Here is an 18,088-nt window from a genome sequence, read left to right as displayed (position 1 = left end):
ACTCAAAAGGCTTTGCTCTGTGCAGTCTGGAAGCAGTGTGAAGACGGGAAAATACAAGGAGCCTTCAGTGGCTGGCTTCTTATCTTCATGGAGTAAGGAGAGAGGCAGGGACAGCACTGGCCAGGGCCTCTCAAGCTCAAGGCCACATACTCTGCTCATAATGGAGGTGACAGGGTTTTTAGGCAGTGGAGGAGATAAAGGAAGCCATAGATTTAGGTCATATAACTAACATTTTGGTATCACTTCCCATGTGCCCTATAAATGGCTCGACCTGAATTAGAATCATCCCCAAAAAAATTCAATTATAGCTGGGCACTAGTGGCTTATGCCTGTAATCAGGAGATAGATACCTGAGGATCACAATTTTAAGCAAGCCTGGGCAGAAGTAGAGCTGTGGCTCAAGTGGTAGAGTGCTAGCCTTGAGAAAAAAAAAAATTCAGGGACAGCACCCAAGCCCTGAGTTCAAGCCCCAAGACCAGAAAAAAAAAAAAACCATTTACATTGTAAACGAGACACCCTCACAAAGCAGTGGTAGTGGAAGCCTCAGCTGTCCAGCTACTGAGAGAATAGCTCACAGCTGTAAGAGCCAAGGAACACTAGAGGGGAGACACATAGAACTTCAGCTATTGTTCCATGACTCTAAAGCTGTGGATACAGCCAAAGCAGACCTAGCTGCCAAGGTGGGTAAGGACAGGGCACCTCAATCTCTCCAGAATCTCATGCTGTCACCCTTTGGGCCTGGGGTCTCGTTCTTGCTCCTCCCACACCATCTCTTTTCTCAAGTCATCCATCTGAGCCCTCCCTCCAACCCTGAGGCCAACAAACCTTCAGGAACAGCACCAGGATGGCTGCCATGAGGTAAGTAGCCTTCACTGCACTGTGAAGCTGTTGCTGGTGGAAGCATTGCCTGTGGTTTCACCCTGATTCCTCATAATCGAGGCTTCCAGCAGTGTGTTCAAGTGTATAATGAGAAACACTTGCCTTAGCCCTTCCTGCATTCACAGAGGCTGCACATCACCTGGCTTGGCTCCCATCAAGCAGCAGATAATAGCCCTGCCCCTTAAAAAGCACAGTGCTTCACTGTTTGTTTGTTTTTTAAGCAACTTTTGTCTGTGGCATAGAGAAGTGTCTGGTGTCAGGGGGACCTCTAGACCCCTCCCAACAAGTTTTGATCTATCCTGGAAGCAGCTGGGCACTGAATGTGCTCAGTGCAGTTTGGGTTTATGACCAAGGAGAAAGTAGAGGCTTTATATAATACGACTACAGAGAAGGCAACTGGGGGCTTGCATGGGCTCAGGAGCCTGAAGGAGGGAGAAAGCACATCTTCAGTCACTGGATTCCAGAAACTGCCTAGAGTGAGTCCCATGGCCAAACTGGCCTGACAATGTAGACTATCCTGACAATGTAGAGCAGGACCCCAGAGAGTTGGAGAGGCATGTCACTGTTTGATGTCCTCAACCCTGCCTGCCCGCACCTGACCCAGAAGGCATTGTTGACCAGCGTGAGATCACAGAGGCAGTTGTGCAGGCTCCGCCCACTTCCTTGAACTCTAGTTCTTGCCTACATGCCAAGCCCCAAGTGCTGTGGGAACTGCTGGCTAGGGGCCAGGGAGCTGTGGAAACACAGGTATGGTAACACCCATAGAACCCCAGTAGCCAGCAGGACTAAAGGTCACAGGCCTCCTCTTTTCTCCTCTCCTGGTTTGCCCTGAATTACTCTAGCTCCAGGCCCTGGCTATCCCAAAGATCCAGTCCAGAAAGATGTAAAGCAATGTTGCTGCCTCCCAAGCTGGAAGCTGGTGCGGGGGGGGGGGGGGGGGGGGGGGGGGGGGGGCGGGGATAAGTGGAGGGCTTGTGTGTGCAGAATTCTGGCTTAGGAGTGAGGGGCAAGGGCTCAATTTGGACCATCATTCTGACCTTCCTCAAGTTATATATACAAAGGCCATTCTACTTGAGAGGGATCAGTGATTTTGTTCATGGGCCAAAATATGTAATAACCTATACCTAGCCCTGACTTAGACTGTGAGCAGTTTTAGATTAGGTGGTAGAAAGCAGGCAAAGGCCTCTTATACAAAAGGCTTCTTTAAAGGTTCTCTCCAGATGCATGGAGACAGTAAAAATCTTCCAGTTGGTTCAACTAGGAATACTCTAGACTGTGTGCACTTCCCCCCACCTCCTTTTCTCTCTCCACCCTTTTCTCTTTCCTCTAGCCTTTCTCTCTTACCCTGCCCAGCTTCAGCTAGTGTGTGAACTCCAGAGGCTGTGGGCTAATCTGAGAGACCAGGGCCCAAGAAGAGCAGCCAGCACTGAGGAATCCAGTATCCCTTCTGAGCAAGACCCACCATGACCCCAAGGAAAAGACCAGCTCAAACACCAGTGTTGGGCCCCCAAGACAGGCATCCCCGGCCAGCACTCCCCCCTAAAGAGCCCCTGGCTGAGTCCAAGCCCTTGGACCATGACACAGTTCCCAGCACACACACACTCTATATTGGCAACCTGAACCCCCAATTCTCAGCACCTGTGCTGGCCTGCCTGCTGCGAGACACCCTAGAGCAGCTTGAGCTGCCCGTGGCACGGGAGCACATTGACGTGGTGAGGCGGCCGAGGAATGCCTATGCATTGGTGCAGGTAACCACACAGAAGGCCACCCTGGCCTCCCTCCCCTGGCGTCTGCAGATGGCCTTGGAGAAGCAGCTGATCCTCAAAGAGCTGACGGCTCGTGGGAAGGAACTGGTGCTGAGTGAAGACTCAGTGCCCCTAAACCACAGAGGGGTGAGCAAGAATTCCCCAAGTGAGGCCCCAAGGCACACTGGTCTGGGGTGAGGGTGGGGCGAAGGCCTGAATATGTGTGGCTGAGGAACTGGGACAAATCTGTAGCTGTGAGGCTGCTACTTAATGACTCCCTACTTTTACCAGGAGGGACTGCACTTGCAGAGCACCTCCAGGCTGAGTTTGACTAATCAAAGGCCTTGTGAGACTCTTCCCTTGGACCTTTTGTATTCCACACACTGGGTCCAAAGACCTGTGGGTACACATGGGTTCTGAGTTTTTCCATAGCCCATTTCTTCTGTTCAGAGCAGAGCACCATCCACTCTGTTCCCACAGTGTGCAGCAGAGTCCTAGGTTCCAGGCTTTGCCCTCAGGAAGTCCTCCAGTCATAGGCAGAGCAAACAAAACAAAACCAAGGTGGCTGGGAAAAGAACAGAAGGGCTCTCACTGCTTACTGATAATCAAATCCAGAGGATTTCAATCCAGGCTTGGACTTAAGAGTTGGACAGGCTATCAGGGAGCTCCAGCTAGAAACTACAGGGTCTGTTGAGGAAGGAGGTTGGGCCACAGAGTCACCATGCTGTAGCCGAGGCAGAGCAAGGTAAATGATCTCTTTGGAGTACAAACCCATTTTGTCTGAACTGATATCGAACCAAACTGCTTCATGACATTTCAAAGTGCAAGTGCCTTCTCTCATGTTTGCAGGAGACTTCTTTCATGTCTCTGAGGATGACATTTGTTTTCTCTAGGAAGCTACTAGGCTGGCAGAGCTATGCATCTCACTTCCATGTACCAGCCCATGCTAGATGCCCAGCTCTATAGAAGCAAAGGCAGTAGGAAGCTAGGACAAGGTTTCAAGGGCAGATGGCCATCTGACTTGTATTAGTGCTTGTGAAACAGCAGCCAAGTGATGAGAGGAAGAGAGACTGAGTAATGAATCCCAGACTGGGAAGTGGCCATGAAGACATACAATGCCCATTGCGCTGTGACAGAACAGAAGCCATAGAGGGAGGGACCAAAATGTGGCAGTAGTCTAGGAAATAGGCATTTTCTAGGGAGAATAGGAAGAGGATGAGCTTTCTCAGTTTAAGGGCCTGAGGTTTCTGCACAGAAACCTCAGGCCCCAGGGACATCATAGGACTATCACCCAAGGGGACAGATTGACAAATATGCCAGCTCCCACCTTAGAAAGCAGCAGTCTTCAACCCAGTACCTTGAAAAAGCCCAGGGACTGATTTGAACCCTTGAAGTAGCAGGAAAGGTGTGCAGGAGAGTAGGGTAAGTGGGGCCACTCAGTCTCAGAGGGGACACCAAGACACCTATGGAAGCTGGACCTGGGAAGGGATACAGCTGGGGTCCAACAATCTCACAGCAGGAGCTCTCTTCTACCTGGGCCTATACACCCTGCTCTTAAATTTCACCCCAGCAGGAGGAGGACAGTGGTCCTAGCCCAGGTCCCAGCCCTGGCCCCAGCCCCAGTCCTGGATTCAGCCTCCCACCATCAGCCTGGCCGGCCAACTTCTCACCTAACCTGGACTGGGCCAGGCCAGGGCATATTCCCCATAACCGGCCTAGTGGTGTGCGATCTGATAGTGCCATTGAGCATCAGGAAATTCAAGGCCAGGAGCGACTCTTCCAGGGTGCCTTCCTGGGCAGTGAGACACGGAACATGGAATTCAAGCGGGGAAGCGGCGAGTATCTGAGCTTGGCCTTCAAGCACCACGTGCGGCGCTACGTGTGTGCTTTCCTCAACAGTGAGGGTGGCAGCCTGCTTGTGGGTGTTGAAGACACTGGCCTGGTGCAGGGCATCCACTGCAGCCACCGTGAAGAGGACCGTGCCCGCTTGCTGGTGGACTCCATCCTTCAGAATTTCAAGCCCCAAGTCTTTCCTGATGCCTACACCCTCACCTTCATCCCTGTCATCAGCACCTCCACCAAGAGCATGCCTCTCAAGGTGATCCTGCAGGTCAGGCAGGACTGTCATCTGTCACTGACCAGCAGGACTGTGGCCATGCTACCACCACACTGCTGAGCAGTACTGGGGTGGGAGTTGGCACATGGAGTAGGGAGCTGGGGAAAGGAGCCTACCAAGCTTCTTTAGGGTGCTCCAGGGCTCAGGGAACCTGCATAGGGTTGAGACTGCCAGGCATGGATGCCACACCTGAGCTGCTGTTTCTCCTACCAAGGTGCTCCGCCTAACTGTGCACACCCCCAAGACCCAGGGCGAGCCACAGCTGTATGAAACAGACCAGGGGGAGGTGTTCCTGCGGCGTGATGGGAGCATCCAGGGCCCACTGTCGGTCACGGCCATCCAGGAGTGGTACAGGCAGGTGAGGAAGCCCTGGCCCCCCTGCCAATTATGGAGCAGTCCCAGGCAAACCTGTGGGTGCTCCCTGGGTTCTGCAACAGCCCATGAGCACACAGTAAGGCTTGAGCGAAAGGAACTCCACCTCCTATACTGCGTAGTTCAGTGATGGCTGGGAGAGAGGCCTTCTTTCTATATTCTTTCTCACACTACCTAACACCTTGGTGATGAAGGCTCTCTGTTGAGTGGCCAGGGAGCAGGGACACTGGAAGACTGAAGACTGAGAAGGAATCCCCAGGCCTATGTGCAGCATTTAGGGGAGGGGTGAGCAGAGTGCTAGACTCAATCCCAAGGAGCCTTTTCTAGAGGGAACTATCAGGTGATAGAAAAACAGCTTAGGACCAGGAGAGCAGTGAAAAGGGTATGGCCAAGTGACAATCCATGCTTGCCATGGTGCCTAGGAGGTGCTGAGGACAGCTGTCTCATATCCCTGTTTCAAAGTTACAGACTGTACCATGGCTAGCTCTCCCCTCCCCCAGCTATAGTTAACTGCAAAAGAAAAGCAAGCCCAGGACAATGTCAGTATGATCATCTGCTGCCACACTTTCCCCTCAGAAGTGGACAGCAGTACTGGGCAAGCTGGAGGAGAAGGTGAAGGTGCTGATAGCGGAAAAGGAGCAACTCCAACAGCAGCTGCAGCTGCAGCAGCATAACCGTATGTCATGCACCTGCTGTGTCCTGTGAGGCCCACTACAGGTGGGCAGTACCCTGCAGTGCTCTGCGGAGCCAGGCACAAGCTCTGACCCAAGCTGTCCTAGCAACAGAACACAAGTGGACCTGGTAGAGGTTGATGGAGGCTCAGGCCACATCTCCTTCAGCACTGTACTCTGGGAACCTGTGGCTTCACTGACCAGATAGTGTAGCTGAGAAGCTGCTCTTAGCACATCCCCCCCTACCCCCCCAGGAACCTTGGCCAGTCAGCCTAGAACTGAGCTCCAAAAGGCCTGCCTTCCTAAATATTGCCTTGGCCAAGTTGGATCCAAGACTCCAGAGGGCTAGACAGTGCCAGAAAAGATACGTCATCTTGGAAGTTCCCAGCAGCCAACAAGGTATATGTGGCAACTGGGTATGGAGCAAACAGGCCACCCTGCAATCCACTGACTCAATGCAATTTGTGATTATCAAAGCCCTTTAATAAAAAATTGTATGCACAGGGAAAACAAATGGTTATTTCTAGGACATTTGGTCAAGCAGCAGAAACCCAGCTCCCACCTCCCATCATAATCAGGTGGGGGGAGGGGGGAGGGAGGGGAGGCATTTCCTGGACCAAGCACAAATGCTCTAGGACCATGCTCTAGTGACAACAGCAGGTCACCAAACTGTCACCCACTCTGCTGCCCCCTAGAATCACGGAAGCTGAGAACTACACAAAGAATGCATGCCTCTGGCCAGAGTACAGCATTTCTATGCATCACAGGTGTGATGCTAGCTTGATGCTAGCCCAGGCATTACCATCCTCAGAAATTCTTTAAGTGGGAAGCAGCCAGTTTCTAAAAGCAGGTGAAGTCAGAGTGAGTGTAGCAACACCAGCCTGCTCAGAACCACCTGCCAAGCCCCTGGATCTAAGAAATGCTTCTCATCTAAGGACTCAGTACAGGGATGCTGCTGGGTAGAGAACAGTCAGGGCATTGACCAGTTGGAAACAGCCTGCAAGTCTACCCTCCAGTGTTTTGGCACAGCCACTATAGTAAGCCACGTGTAATCTCTTTTCTCAGAAGGTTGTTCAGGAAGCTAGCACATTAGTTGACTGAGGCAGTTCACCCGGGGCACAAACATGACGAGAGGTTCTTTGACCATCCACCAATATATACATACCCAGCCATGTCCTCGCTGTTGTAGGGACATGCTGTCCCCAGAGGGCAAGGCTTTGGGGGCACCTTCCATTGGTGTGGGAGAATAATAGGACCACTGGGTGAAAAGTCAAAAGCATATTCAACCAGCCATACTCTGAGCTTCAAGACAAGTGTAATGATCTCCATAGGCATGGAGAGTAACAGTTTAATAAGAAAGGTTTTCTCTGTCTAGCCAGCTTTAATTCTGCTGTGCTGCTGTGCAGCAGAACTATGCTACTACTACTACACCATCCTGCCCCTCCCCCGCCCCCCAGTCATGGGGCTTGCACTCAGGGCCTGGGCATTGTCTCTGAGCTTCTTTTTGCTCAAGGCTAGCACTCTACCCCTTGAGCCACAGCACCACTTCAGGCTTTTTTCTGTTTATGTGGTACTGAGGAATCGATCCCAGGGCTTTATGTATGCTAGGCAAGCACTCTACCACTGAGCCACATTCCCGGCCAATTGTCTCTTAGTTTTAAACATCAGATCACTCACTGGAGGCTATACCCCTGGAAGAACCCTGGCTCAATGCCCAAACACAGGCAGCCAATAGTTCTCAGGCCTCTTATTTCCCTGCCTGGCTAACAATAAAAACAATAAATGAAGGCTGCCTTTGATTCTGAATTATTTATTTAAGTTAGGAGTATAACATTGAGTCCAGTCAGAATAGAATAGGCACTTGGCCATCCCACTGTTAACATCACGCTAAGAAAATAACTTTTCATATTGCATTTCAACTGAAGTTAACACCATTCTGGAAGAAAAAGTACCCTCGAGTCAAAGCTGTCAACATGAGAGGGCTTTATAGGCAATTTTTCCCAAAAAGATTCTGGCTTTTTAAGTGACCCCTTGATGCAAGGAGTGTTCCCAGCCCCAAGAATAGAAAGCACAAAGGCTTAGGGTCTTTACATCCCACTTGAGAGATACAGATATCTTGCTGTTTCATGTGACACTGAACTGAATGTCCCTTTGGGTGAGGAGCAGTAGCTCTTGTCTCACTGCTCTGAGAGGCAATGACCATAGTTACTGGCACCAAGTGTGAGACATACTGGCTAAAATGATCAAGTGTTTGGTGAGTCCACGTGGCACTCAAATCCACAGTGACACGAGGTAGTTGGAGAAGCAAGGTGGTCCATGGGCTTCTACCAGCCCACCCATTATCAGTTCCCATCCAAACATCCAGCTTGTCTTAGGAAACTCACAGATTGTGCAGAAATGTGCTACATGACAGGCAAGTACATCATGAAGTAGCCAGTAAGTGATGGGACATGCAAGTGACAAAGTTTCCAAATACCTTTCTCCGTAATAAAATAATCTTAATAAGAAACATAATTTAAAGGAAGTGTCAAAAGCTGAGTGTAAAATCATAGCTGTAAACTCTATCAAAGTCAGAGTCTCTTGAAGAATCATTCCTGTTTAAAAAAACAAAACAAAAAAGCAATTACATGATGTCTGTTAATATAGAAACACTAGAATATCCTCAGCTGCTCTGAGAAACTATTTTTAATAGAACAGTGGTTGGAGCTATATTTCTAAATTCTACAGAATCACACAAAGACCTTGGAGTGACCTCTCCTTTGCCTAAATATAAGCACTCTTCCCACAGCTTCAGGCCCACCAGTGGGTAAGTCTCCATGTAATTAACCAAATGCCTTTACTGTTACTATCCTTTCTCGCATCCGTTTCTTAGATCAAACAAGCAGCCTATGGCAAAACCCCTTCGTGTGGGATATATTAGTGAGGGCATGGTATCACATGCACACCTAGCAGAGCAAGCAGCCTGCTCACCTCTCTAAAGTTAGCCCAGGTCAAGCAGCCAATCAACAAGGCACAAGGGGAATCAGTCAAGATCATAGCATCAGACCAGCCACTGGGTCAGCATCAGAGCCCCTCTGGAGAAGGATGCCTGGGACACAGGATCCAGATAGGGCTGCCCACCCCATGCCTTAGGGCAGGAACTATCTCACTCAGACCCTAGATTCCTGGTGCCCTCTCTGACTTCTGGGCCCCTCAGAATCTGCAATTCTGTCAACAGCCAACACTATAAACAGATTTCTACAATTCACACAGTACCCATAGTTACTTCAACTTTATACTCACTAATGCTATCACTGTCAAGACAGACATTCAAAGTCTGTTCAATAACTGGACCAAGCTGGGTACAAGCAGTGTCAGTTCTGAAGCACTTCCAGTTAAGACCTTGAGGCCCTATGAAATGATATGCCATAACTGTAAGGCCCACTACTACACATATCTCAGATTTATAGAGGGGCCTAAACACTTCCCCTAGTTGGCTCCAGAGAACCTGCATGCTGAAATGAGTCCCCAGAAGTACCTAGAGAATGATGTGGATAGGCCAGCTAATACCCACACTGGCCTTACCACCACCAAATGCTTGATAGTATTACAATGATATTGCCATTTAAAAAAAAAATAAACTAAAGTTTGAAGGCATCACATTACCAGATCAATCATGATTTATCGATGGAAACTTGAGCTCAGTGATTTCCGAGTCGGGGGAGCTGCTCCCACTTCTGTCACTGTAGGTGTCCCTGTAGGATGTATAAGGTTTATTCCTCATCTCTCACCAGAATCTCACTTCTAACTCCCTGCTTCGTAGCTGCCATTACTACAGGGACATGTGTCCTCAAAACAGCAGACATCTGTTGACCACAAACGGTTCTGAGACCATAGAGGGATTTGTTTTAGTTAGGAGAGACAACCATTTTCCTTGTCTTGATCTGCTAACCACAGCAGCCAGATCTGGATAATGGCAGCAATGGGAAATAAACCCACTGGTTGGAGCCCACTCCTCATGGAAACCCAAAGTTTCTTTAACATGGACCCAAGGGGTCCTCTGCCAAACACGATCTGTTCAGCATCATCACCAGAACCTGACCACTGCAGAGAAGGGGTCTGGCCAACATGCAGAGGAGCAGCTTAAAAGACTCCATGGGAAGACTCCATGGAAATGTGAGGAACATATGGCACCCCATCTATGGACACCGCCCAGTTCTTCTTAGGGATTCACTAAGTTACACCTCACTGCAATACATGGTATGACCATGTCTCCCCCCCTCCCCCCCCAAAGCCAGTTTAGGGGCAAGAGAAGATGAGGCATTTGTTACTGAAGCAGTGTCCCCACCCACCTGGGAGAAAGCCTGCAGCCTTTCTGGAGGTAATGTGGGAGACGCCCCACAGAGGCCAGGAGAAGGCCAAAGTAGGGTGGGGAGGGCTTGATGGGCCTGGACAGGAACTCAGGGTGGTACTGAACCCCAACAAAGAAAGGATGATCTGAAACGAATTCAAAAGGATCCATTATGTATATTGTACATGAGTATGAAACAAAATCTTCACTGTCCAGGTACTCACCTTCCAGCTCTACAATCTCCATCCTCTCGCCTTCAACATCTTGGCCAACAAACTTTAAGCCTTGCTCCTCCAAGCACTTTTTCAAGACTGGATTCACCTGGTGAAGCAGAAAAATTAGGCCCCCTGTTACCATCTTTCTAGAGCAGTAGAAAGGAAGGGGTATGATTGCGTAATTCACCTCGAATCGGTGTCGGTGTCTCTCTTCCAAGTGGTCCACATCTCCATAAAGTTTCCCTGAGGGGGGGAAAAAAAATCAGGCTGATTTTACCAAGGACTTATTCACAACCGCATTCTACTTCCTGGTTCACTTTAATGTCCACATAGCCAGGCAATATTAACCCTGCCAACCAAACTTGGTTAGTTGCTCTAGGCACAGCTTCAACTAATTCTCAGGCTTCAGAGAAACAGGCTTTCCAAACCCCCTCAAATGCAGAACTGCTCAAAGACAAAGCATTCTGCTGCTAGACACAGCCTAAAGAACAGACCAGGACCTACCAAATGGCCAGTACCCAAAGAATAGTGTGAAGAAAGGAGATCATTCAGAGCTACACAAACCTCTAAGGATGTCGAAGATCATCAGCACCTGGAGCTCTAGGCAAACAGGCTCTAACTATGCAAATGGCTGCTTTATTGACAGATGTTTGTGTGGCCTAGAGACTCGCAAACTAGGCTGCCTCAGATTCCCCCAGATAGATGCCAGGTGCTTCTGCTGATGAACTAAAGGCAGAATGTTCCCAGGAGGCAGGGAAAAAAAGCCTGTCTTACAGCAATTTTCTCAACTATTTTTTCTTCTCAAATTTCTCAAAAATTTTTATTTTCTATTAGTACTTTGTAAGGATTTTTTTAAAAAAATCATCAATGGGCTGGGAAGGTGGCTCAGTGGTAGAGTGCTTGCCTTTCGTGCATGAGGCCCTGGGTTCAATTCCTCAGCACCACATAAGCAGAAAAAGCTGGAAGTGGCGCTGTGGCTCAAGTGGTAGAGCACTAGCCTTGAGCTGAAGAGCTGAGGGACAGTGCCCAGGCCCAGAGTTCAAGCCCCATGACCGACAAAAAAAAAAAAAACAAGTTCCACACAGTTCATCTTCATAGTAGAAATTAACAGTGCAATGAACCTAGATTTACTGCCCACCCCCACCCCCCCCACACACACACAGGTCCAAGGCCTGGCCAATAACCTCTGAGGCCCACCTTGCTGCCCTGCATGGACAATACATCCTAAAAGGACATGAACTTGAGAAATGCAAGCAAGAACAAGAAAAAGCCACCCTTGGGACTGGGAAGGTGGCTCAGTGGTAGAGCGCTTGCCTTGCATGCTTGAGGCGCTGGGTTCGATTCCTCAGCACCACTGTGGCTCAAGTGGTAGAGCGCTAGCCTTGAGCTGAAGAGCTGAGGGACAGCGCCCAGGCCCAGAGTTCAGGCCCCACAACTGGACCCCCTCCCCCCAAAAAAAGCCACACTGGCTCTTCTTAGCCACAGCACACCCTAAGCCCCATGTCCTGGATAGGCCAATGTGGGGCAGCTCTTACTCATGACTGAGTTCTTGGTCTGGAACAGGGTTCTCCTCTTGCCCAGCCTCATGGTTCCGCCCATCTGCCCCGGGTTGTGTTCTGGCATGTCTATGACCTGGAGATTTTCAGAAAAAAAAAAACACAAACTACTAAACTTGGCTTCCATTAGGAGATAAGACCTCCTTCCTCCAATGAAGCACCCCCATAAGGAGGCTCTGCATATCCAGCCTTACTGCTGGGAATAATGCAAATCAATGAGCATAAAGTGGCAAGAACAGTGACTGGCATGTACTGCATTCATACATAAATATGCCTCCTAAGGTTGTTACAGGAGGCAGGGAGAGAGCTATTTCCATCAAGATCAAGATCCCCTCTAGGTGGCTGCACCTGTGGGAAAGATGAGTAAGGAATGAAGACTAAGGAATGAAGACTAATGGTGAAAATTCAATGTTCTTATCTGTTAGGTCTTAGACATAGTGTCAGAGTACTCCCAAAGGGAACATTCTTCAGGAGGCAGCCACATGGCCTCACTGCCTGTCTACGCCATCAACTATGTCATGAATGCCTTTCTACTCCTTTTGAGTTCTGGGAGATTCAAACACTTGACTCACCACAGGATGACTGGTCTTAGGGTCAAACTCTGTAGAATTGGCATCTGAAAAAGTAAAGTATTTGAGTTATAAAAATAGTTAAAACAAAACTGATTACTTGTAGTAGCTTCATTGCTAAGCACTGACTCATGATTTCCCCCAGTTTAAGGTCAAAGACCATAATAACTAGGGAACAAGCTAGGCATCAGTGGGTCATGCTGGTAATCCTAGCTACTCAGAAGGCTGAGATCCAAGGATCACAGTTCACAGCCAGCCTTGGGCAAGAAAGTCTATGAAACTTATTTCCAATTAACCATTAAATAAAAAACAAAACCCAGAAGTGGAGCTGTGACTTAAGTGGTAAGACTACTAGCATTGAGCACAAAAACTGGGATAGCACCCAGGCCCTGAGTTCAAGCCCCAGGACCAGCAGTACGTGCGCGCGCGCGCGCGCGCACACACACACACACACACACACACACACACACACACACACACAGCATTTTAAAATATCCAATATTCAATACAAACAGGTGAATTTTTTCCATGAAGCCTTTAACTTTCTGGGAAGTTAAGCTGTACAAAATTGAGAAATCAAAACCAATTATTGAGAGCCAGGGGTCCGTAGACCACCACCACAGAAGACTCCCAAGGTACTCGCGCCGGACCCAGAAAGAGTAAACAGAGACAGAAATCTTGGAGCTCAGAAACTGCACGAAGACCCTTCCCCCACCCCTCGCTGGCAGCGTGACTCTGTGCCAAACCGACAAAGCGACCTGTCCTGCAGTTGCCAGGGACACCCCAAAGCCACAGCAGTCCATAGAATGCCAGCGCAGAAAATGCACACAGTGCCAGACTCGGACTGAATAACCAGAGACACAGACCATGAAACTCAGACCCGGAGCCATGAAACTCAGACCCGGAGCCCCCACCACCACCTGGCCCAGCCCACAATCATCTCCATTGATGTGGAAAAGGCTTTTTGATAAAATACAACATCCATTCATGTTAAAAGCTCAGGAGAAAATAGGAATAGAAGGAACATTCCTTAAAACAATAAAAGCCATATAACAGACCAATAGCCAATATTATACTAAACAGGGAAAAACTACAACCAAAGGAAAGGATGCTCACTCTCTCCACGCCTCTTCAATATAGTTCTGGAATCTTAGCTAGAGCAAGAAAGGACAGTAAAGGGATCTCCATAGGGAAGGAAGAAATTCAACCATCCCTATTTGCAGATGATATATTATACCATAACAACCCCCAAAACTCCACCCCAAACTCCTAGAGATTTGGCGAAGTAGAAGGATACAAAATCAACCCACAAAAATCATTTGCCAATGTACAAGCAGAAAGGGAAATCAAGGGGAAAACCCCATTCACAATAACCTCAAAAAAAATAAAGTATCTAGGAATTAACCTAACCAAAGATGTAAAGGAACTACTTAATGAAAATTATAAAAGCCTAAAGAAAGAAATCACAGAGAACACCAGGAAATGGAAAGACCTTCCATGTTCCTGGATAAGCAGAATATAGTGAAAATGTCCATACTGCCAAAAATGACATACAAATTCAGTGCAATAACCATCAAAATCCCAATGTCTTTCTTTACTGAATAGAGAAAACAATCCAAAAATTCATATGGAACAACAAAAGACCTAGAATAGCCAAAGCAATTCTAGGCAAAAGAAATACCGCAGGAGAGATCGCAATACCAGATTTCAAGCTCTACTATAGAGCCATAACAAAGAGCTTGCTATTGGCACAAAAACAGCCCGGAAGACCAACGGAACAGATTAGAAGATCTAGAAATTAAATCACATACCTATAGTCAGCTGATATTTGACAAAGGAGCCAAAGACATACAGTAGAAGAAGCATAACTTCTTCAACTATTGGTGCTGGGAAAACTGGGCGGCCACATGCAGAAAACTAAAAGTGGACCCTAACCTTTCACCATGCACTAACATCAACTTAAAATGGACTAAAAACCTTAACATCAAACTTGGAACTGAAACTACTGCAGACAGAGTAGCAGAGACACTTGAACTTACAGACACAGGCAAGAAGAACTTCCTGAACAGAGTCCCAGGGTCACAAAAATTAGAGAGAGACTCAACAAATGGGACTACCTTAAAATTAAAAGTTTCTGCACAGCTAAAGACATAGCTACCAAACTAGAAAGACAGCCAACTAACTGGGAAAAAATATTTACCAGCAATATATCAGACAAGGTCCTAATATCCATTATATACAGGGAACTCAAGAAACTAATCTCTCCCAAATGTAACAAACTAATCATTAGCAAGGGAGCTAAAGAGAGACTTCTCAGAAGAAGAGATAAAAATGGCAAAGAAACACATAAGGAAATGTTCATTACCCCTGGATGTAAAGGAAATGTAAATAAAAACAACCCTTAGATACAACCTTACCCCAGTCAGAATGGCCGACATCCTAAATTCAGCTAATGACAAATGATGTGGAGAAAAAGGCCCTATTACACTGCTGGTGGGAATGTACACTTATGCAACCACTTTGGAGAGTAGTCTGGAGGTACCTCAGAAAGCTAAACCTCTCCTATGACCCAGCCATACCACTCCTAGGTAACTACCCTGAGCAACAGGAACCAGGATACAGGACACATGCACCTTCATGTTCATTGTAGTACTGTTCACAATAGCCAAGATATGGAAACAACCCAGATGCCCCACTACAGATGAATGGATCTAAAAACTGTAATCTAAAAAGTTGTATTGTCAAAGCTCATAGAATTCACAAACATTATAGACCATGATAATGACAATTTGCCTTGTGAAGGTTAAGATGTATCTGACTTAAGTATCCCTATCTCACAATACTGTGAAATTTATGTAATTAATCTCAATAAAAAATTATTTAAAAAATTATTTAGATGTGTCCATTACAACAGTTCTTACATTCTTACAATCATATTTGATTTTGGGTTTCAACTCAAGGCCTCACCCTTGAGCCATGCCCCCAACCTTTTTAAGCTTTAGTTTTCAGATAGACTCTTGTACATTTTTCCCAGTAATGACCTCAGACTGTGATCACCTTAACCCTGCTTCCTGCACAGCTGGAACCACAGGCATATACCAAAATGTTGGCCCAGTATATTCTTTGAGAAAGAGCCTTGCTAACTTTTTTTTTTTTGAGTGCTCACCTGAAACCACGAGTCTCCACCTCCCAAGCGCTGGGATTATAGCTGTGAGGAATTGTGCTTGGACTTCTACTTTTACTCTCAGCATCTCATATGCTGCCCTGCTCTAAACTGCTATGTCAGAAAGTAAGTAAATGATTTCAGAACAAATAACCTTTTTGTCCTGTACTGAAAACATCCAGCGGAATCATCCAGAGAACATTGACAGGTGAACAGCCAAGGCTGTTAAAGCCAGTGAGTTTTCGGGTGGTCACTGCAGTGATCTACAGTTCGTAGATAGATGTGATGTTTGAGCATTTCCAATTTGCCCACACTGCTAGGGATGGTGTGCATGCATTATTTCACCAAATTTTTTAACTGGGAAGTAGGTCCCATATTTTTTCTCCCAATCTACAGAAGAAACAAAGCCCCAGGAAAGCTAGGTAAGTTGCCTGAAATCAGCATCCTAAGAGATAAAGCCAGAACTAGAGTAGAGTCCAGGTCCTTCTTTCAGCCCCAGAGTCTGTTTCTAACTACTATGCAGGCCTGGTAGGCCAGGGGCTTCCTGCTGGGCACCCTGTGAATGGCAGCCACAGCAGTCCGAGAATTTCAAGAACAGGAGCTGCAGGAGCCAAAGGACATCTGGCTCAGCTGTGTGGAGGAGGCTGTGGCACTTTGGTGGGAGAGGCAGCCCTGCTCCCAGCCACCAACATGCCATACCATTTCAGCCACTTGGGAGTAGTTAAACCAGAATCAGTGTCCAAACGCACTTACCTTGCCATCCCAGCACATTTCTTGAAAATTCAACCACAGCCAACTGCATTCCTAAGCACACACCTTCCAAACAGGGAAAAGCAAATGAAACTGAGAGAAGCAGTTCCCACACACACACCCCTAGGCTGCCAAGGACTGTGTCATGCAAGGTCATTTCCCACATGCACAAGCACCCCCGGCTCCTGTGCTAGCTGTCTGATTTAACTGTCCATGAAGATTCTAGGTTCTATAGTCAGCCTGAGGCAATATTCCACGCAGTACTTTAACATTCAGCTTTCCTTACCTTCACTCATTTAATTCTCATTTACAATTGATGAAGCTGGAAATTAACTAAACTCCATCTCATAGTTCTGTAAATTCCTAATCGATAGTTCATTTTCCCACAATTCTAAGCTATCTACATGTGCTCATCAACTCCATTTAAACAGCCTACATTTCTCCCCAAGAGAACCTGAGAGGCTTTCCATTCTCATTCAACAGACAGCATGTGAGTCGAGGCACTGTGTCTGTGACTTAGTTTCCCTATACCCTGGCCCCACCTCTGTTCTCTAGGGCACCTTCTCTTCCTCCTTCCTCCCCAGAGTAAGGAGGGCATGGCAAAGCACCTTACCCAAAAAAGGCTTTTTCTGTTTCCGAGCCCAGGCAATTGCTTGAATTTTTCCTTCTGTCCCTCGAACACCAAATCCTCCTGGAACAAGTATTCCACTGCACGAGAGAAAACCACAAGGCATTGGGCTCTACCCAGCCCATAGTTACCTCAAAGCAGCCATGGTGGAGTAACTGGTTTCCTCTGAGTTACTTGGAGATTGCCAAGGAACTGCATGTGGTAACACTACAAACTTAGCTAAGTGAAACTCTGAATATGGGCACGTAAGAACTATAATGGTGCTACTGCACTTGGCACAAGTACTTTGTGCATAATTTTTTTTTTGCCATCCTGGGGCTTGAACTCCGGGTCTAAGCACTGTCCTTGAGCTTTTGTGCTCAAGGCTAACATTATACCACTTAGAGCCACAACTCCATTTCTGGCTTTTAGGTTGGTAAGAGTCTCATAGACGGGGTTGGGAAGGTGGCTCAGTGGTAGAGTGCTTGCCTTGCATGCCTGAGGCCCTGGGTTCAATTCTTCAGCACCACATAAGCAAAAAGAAAAAAGCTGGAAGTGGCACTATGGCTCAAGTGGTAGAGCGCTAACCTTGAGCTGAAGAGCTGAGGGACAGCGCCCAGGCCCAGAGTTCAGGCCCCACGACCAGACCCAAAAACAAACAAAAAACAAAGAGTCTCATAGACTTTCTTGCCCCAGATCTCAGTCTCCTGATTTATATTTTACAGTATTGGTAGGCTGTGTGTGTGTGTGTTTTGGGGGGGGAGGGGTGGTTTGATTGGTCGTGGGGCTTGAACTCTGGGCCTGAGCGCTGTCCCTAAGCTCTTCAGCTCAAGGCTAGAGCTCTACCACTTGAGCCACAGCGCCACTTCCTAGGCTGTGTTTTTTAAGTCACACAATAGGTCATCTGTGTAAAAATGAAAAGACATTTAACAAATAGGTTGCTTAGCAGACAAGACCACGATATCAACAAACGCATGGGCAGAGCCCACACTTACTGAGCGCTGCAGAGCTTCTGCCATGCTTCGTGGTAGCGTACCGGCTCCTCCTGCAGAGTACTGGGTTCCAGGTCTGTGGAGTCAATGTACTGCAGGGAGACAACAAGCAGCTCGTGACTT

At 47.6% G+C, this 18,088-nt stretch overlaps 2 protein-coding genes across 2 annotated transcripts in view; one reads left to right on the top strand and one right to left on the bottom strand.

Annotated features, from left to right (window-relative positions):
* Positions 1–2,342: 2,342 nt before the first annotated feature.
* Slfnl1 (schlafen-like 1) lies at positions 2,343–5,817 on the top strand. The gene is made up of 4 exons (XM_013016771.1): positions 2,343–2,771; positions 4,195–4,722; positions 4,955–5,098; positions 5,689–5,817. The coding sequence occupies exons 1-4, from the start codon at positions 2,343–2,345 to the stop codon at positions 5,815–5,817; spliced, it is 1,230 nt and encodes a 409-aa protein (XP_012872225.1).
* A 1,766-nt stretch (positions 5,818–7,583) lies between these two features.
* Ctps1 (CTP synthase 1) overlaps positions 7,584–18,088 on the bottom strand; it is a 29,065-nt gene continuing 18,560 nt past the window's right edge. Inside the window, exons 10-19 of the mRNA XM_013017003.1 lie at positions 17,969–18,057; positions 16,980–17,074; positions 16,370–16,432; positions 12,457–12,500; positions 11,864–11,960; positions 10,516–10,571; positions 10,338–10,434; positions 10,115–10,259; positions 9,429–9,517; positions 7,584–8,377 (exon numbers count right to left, since the gene is read on the bottom strand). Coding sequence (XP_012872457.1) covers positions 9,433–9,517; positions 10,115–10,259; positions 10,338–10,434; positions 10,516–10,571; positions 11,864–11,960; positions 12,457–12,500; positions 16,370–16,432; positions 16,980–17,074; positions 17,969–18,057 — 771 coding nt within the window. The 3' untranslated portion in view covers positions 7,584–8,377; positions 9,429–9,432. The remainder of the gene's footprint in view (positions 8,378–9,428; positions 9,518–10,114; positions 10,260–10,337; positions 10,435–10,515; positions 10,572–11,863; positions 11,961–12,456; positions 12,501–16,369; positions 16,433–16,979; positions 17,075–17,968; positions 18,058–18,088) is intronic.

The sequence above is a fragment of the Dipodomys ordii genome, unplaced genomic scaffold (assembly GCF_000151885.1).
Source record: "Dipodomys ordii isolate 6190 unplaced genomic scaffold, Dord_2.0 Scaffold33, whole genome shotgun sequence".
NCBI lineage: Eukaryota > Metazoa > Chordata > Mammalia > Rodentia > Heteromyidae > Dipodomys > Dipodomys ordii.
Note: the sequence above shows the minus strand (reverse complement) of the source record. Positions and strands in the feature narration are given on the sequence as shown.

Excerpts from the sequence above, each read along its gene's own strand:
- Slfnl1 (XM_013016771.1), top strand. The coding sequence starts at position 2,343 with ATGACCCCAAGGAAAAGACCAGCTCAAACACCAGTGTTGGGCCCCCAA. Across the intron at positions 2,772-4,194 it reads TGCCCCTAAACCACAGAGGG|CAGGAGGAGGACAGTGGTCC; the intron begins GTGAGCAAGAAT and ends ATTTCACCCCAG. Across the intron at positions 4,723-4,954 it reads CCAAGAGCATGCCTCTCAAG|GTGCTCCGCCTAACTGTGCA; the intron begins GTGATCCTGCAG and ends TCTCCTACCAAG.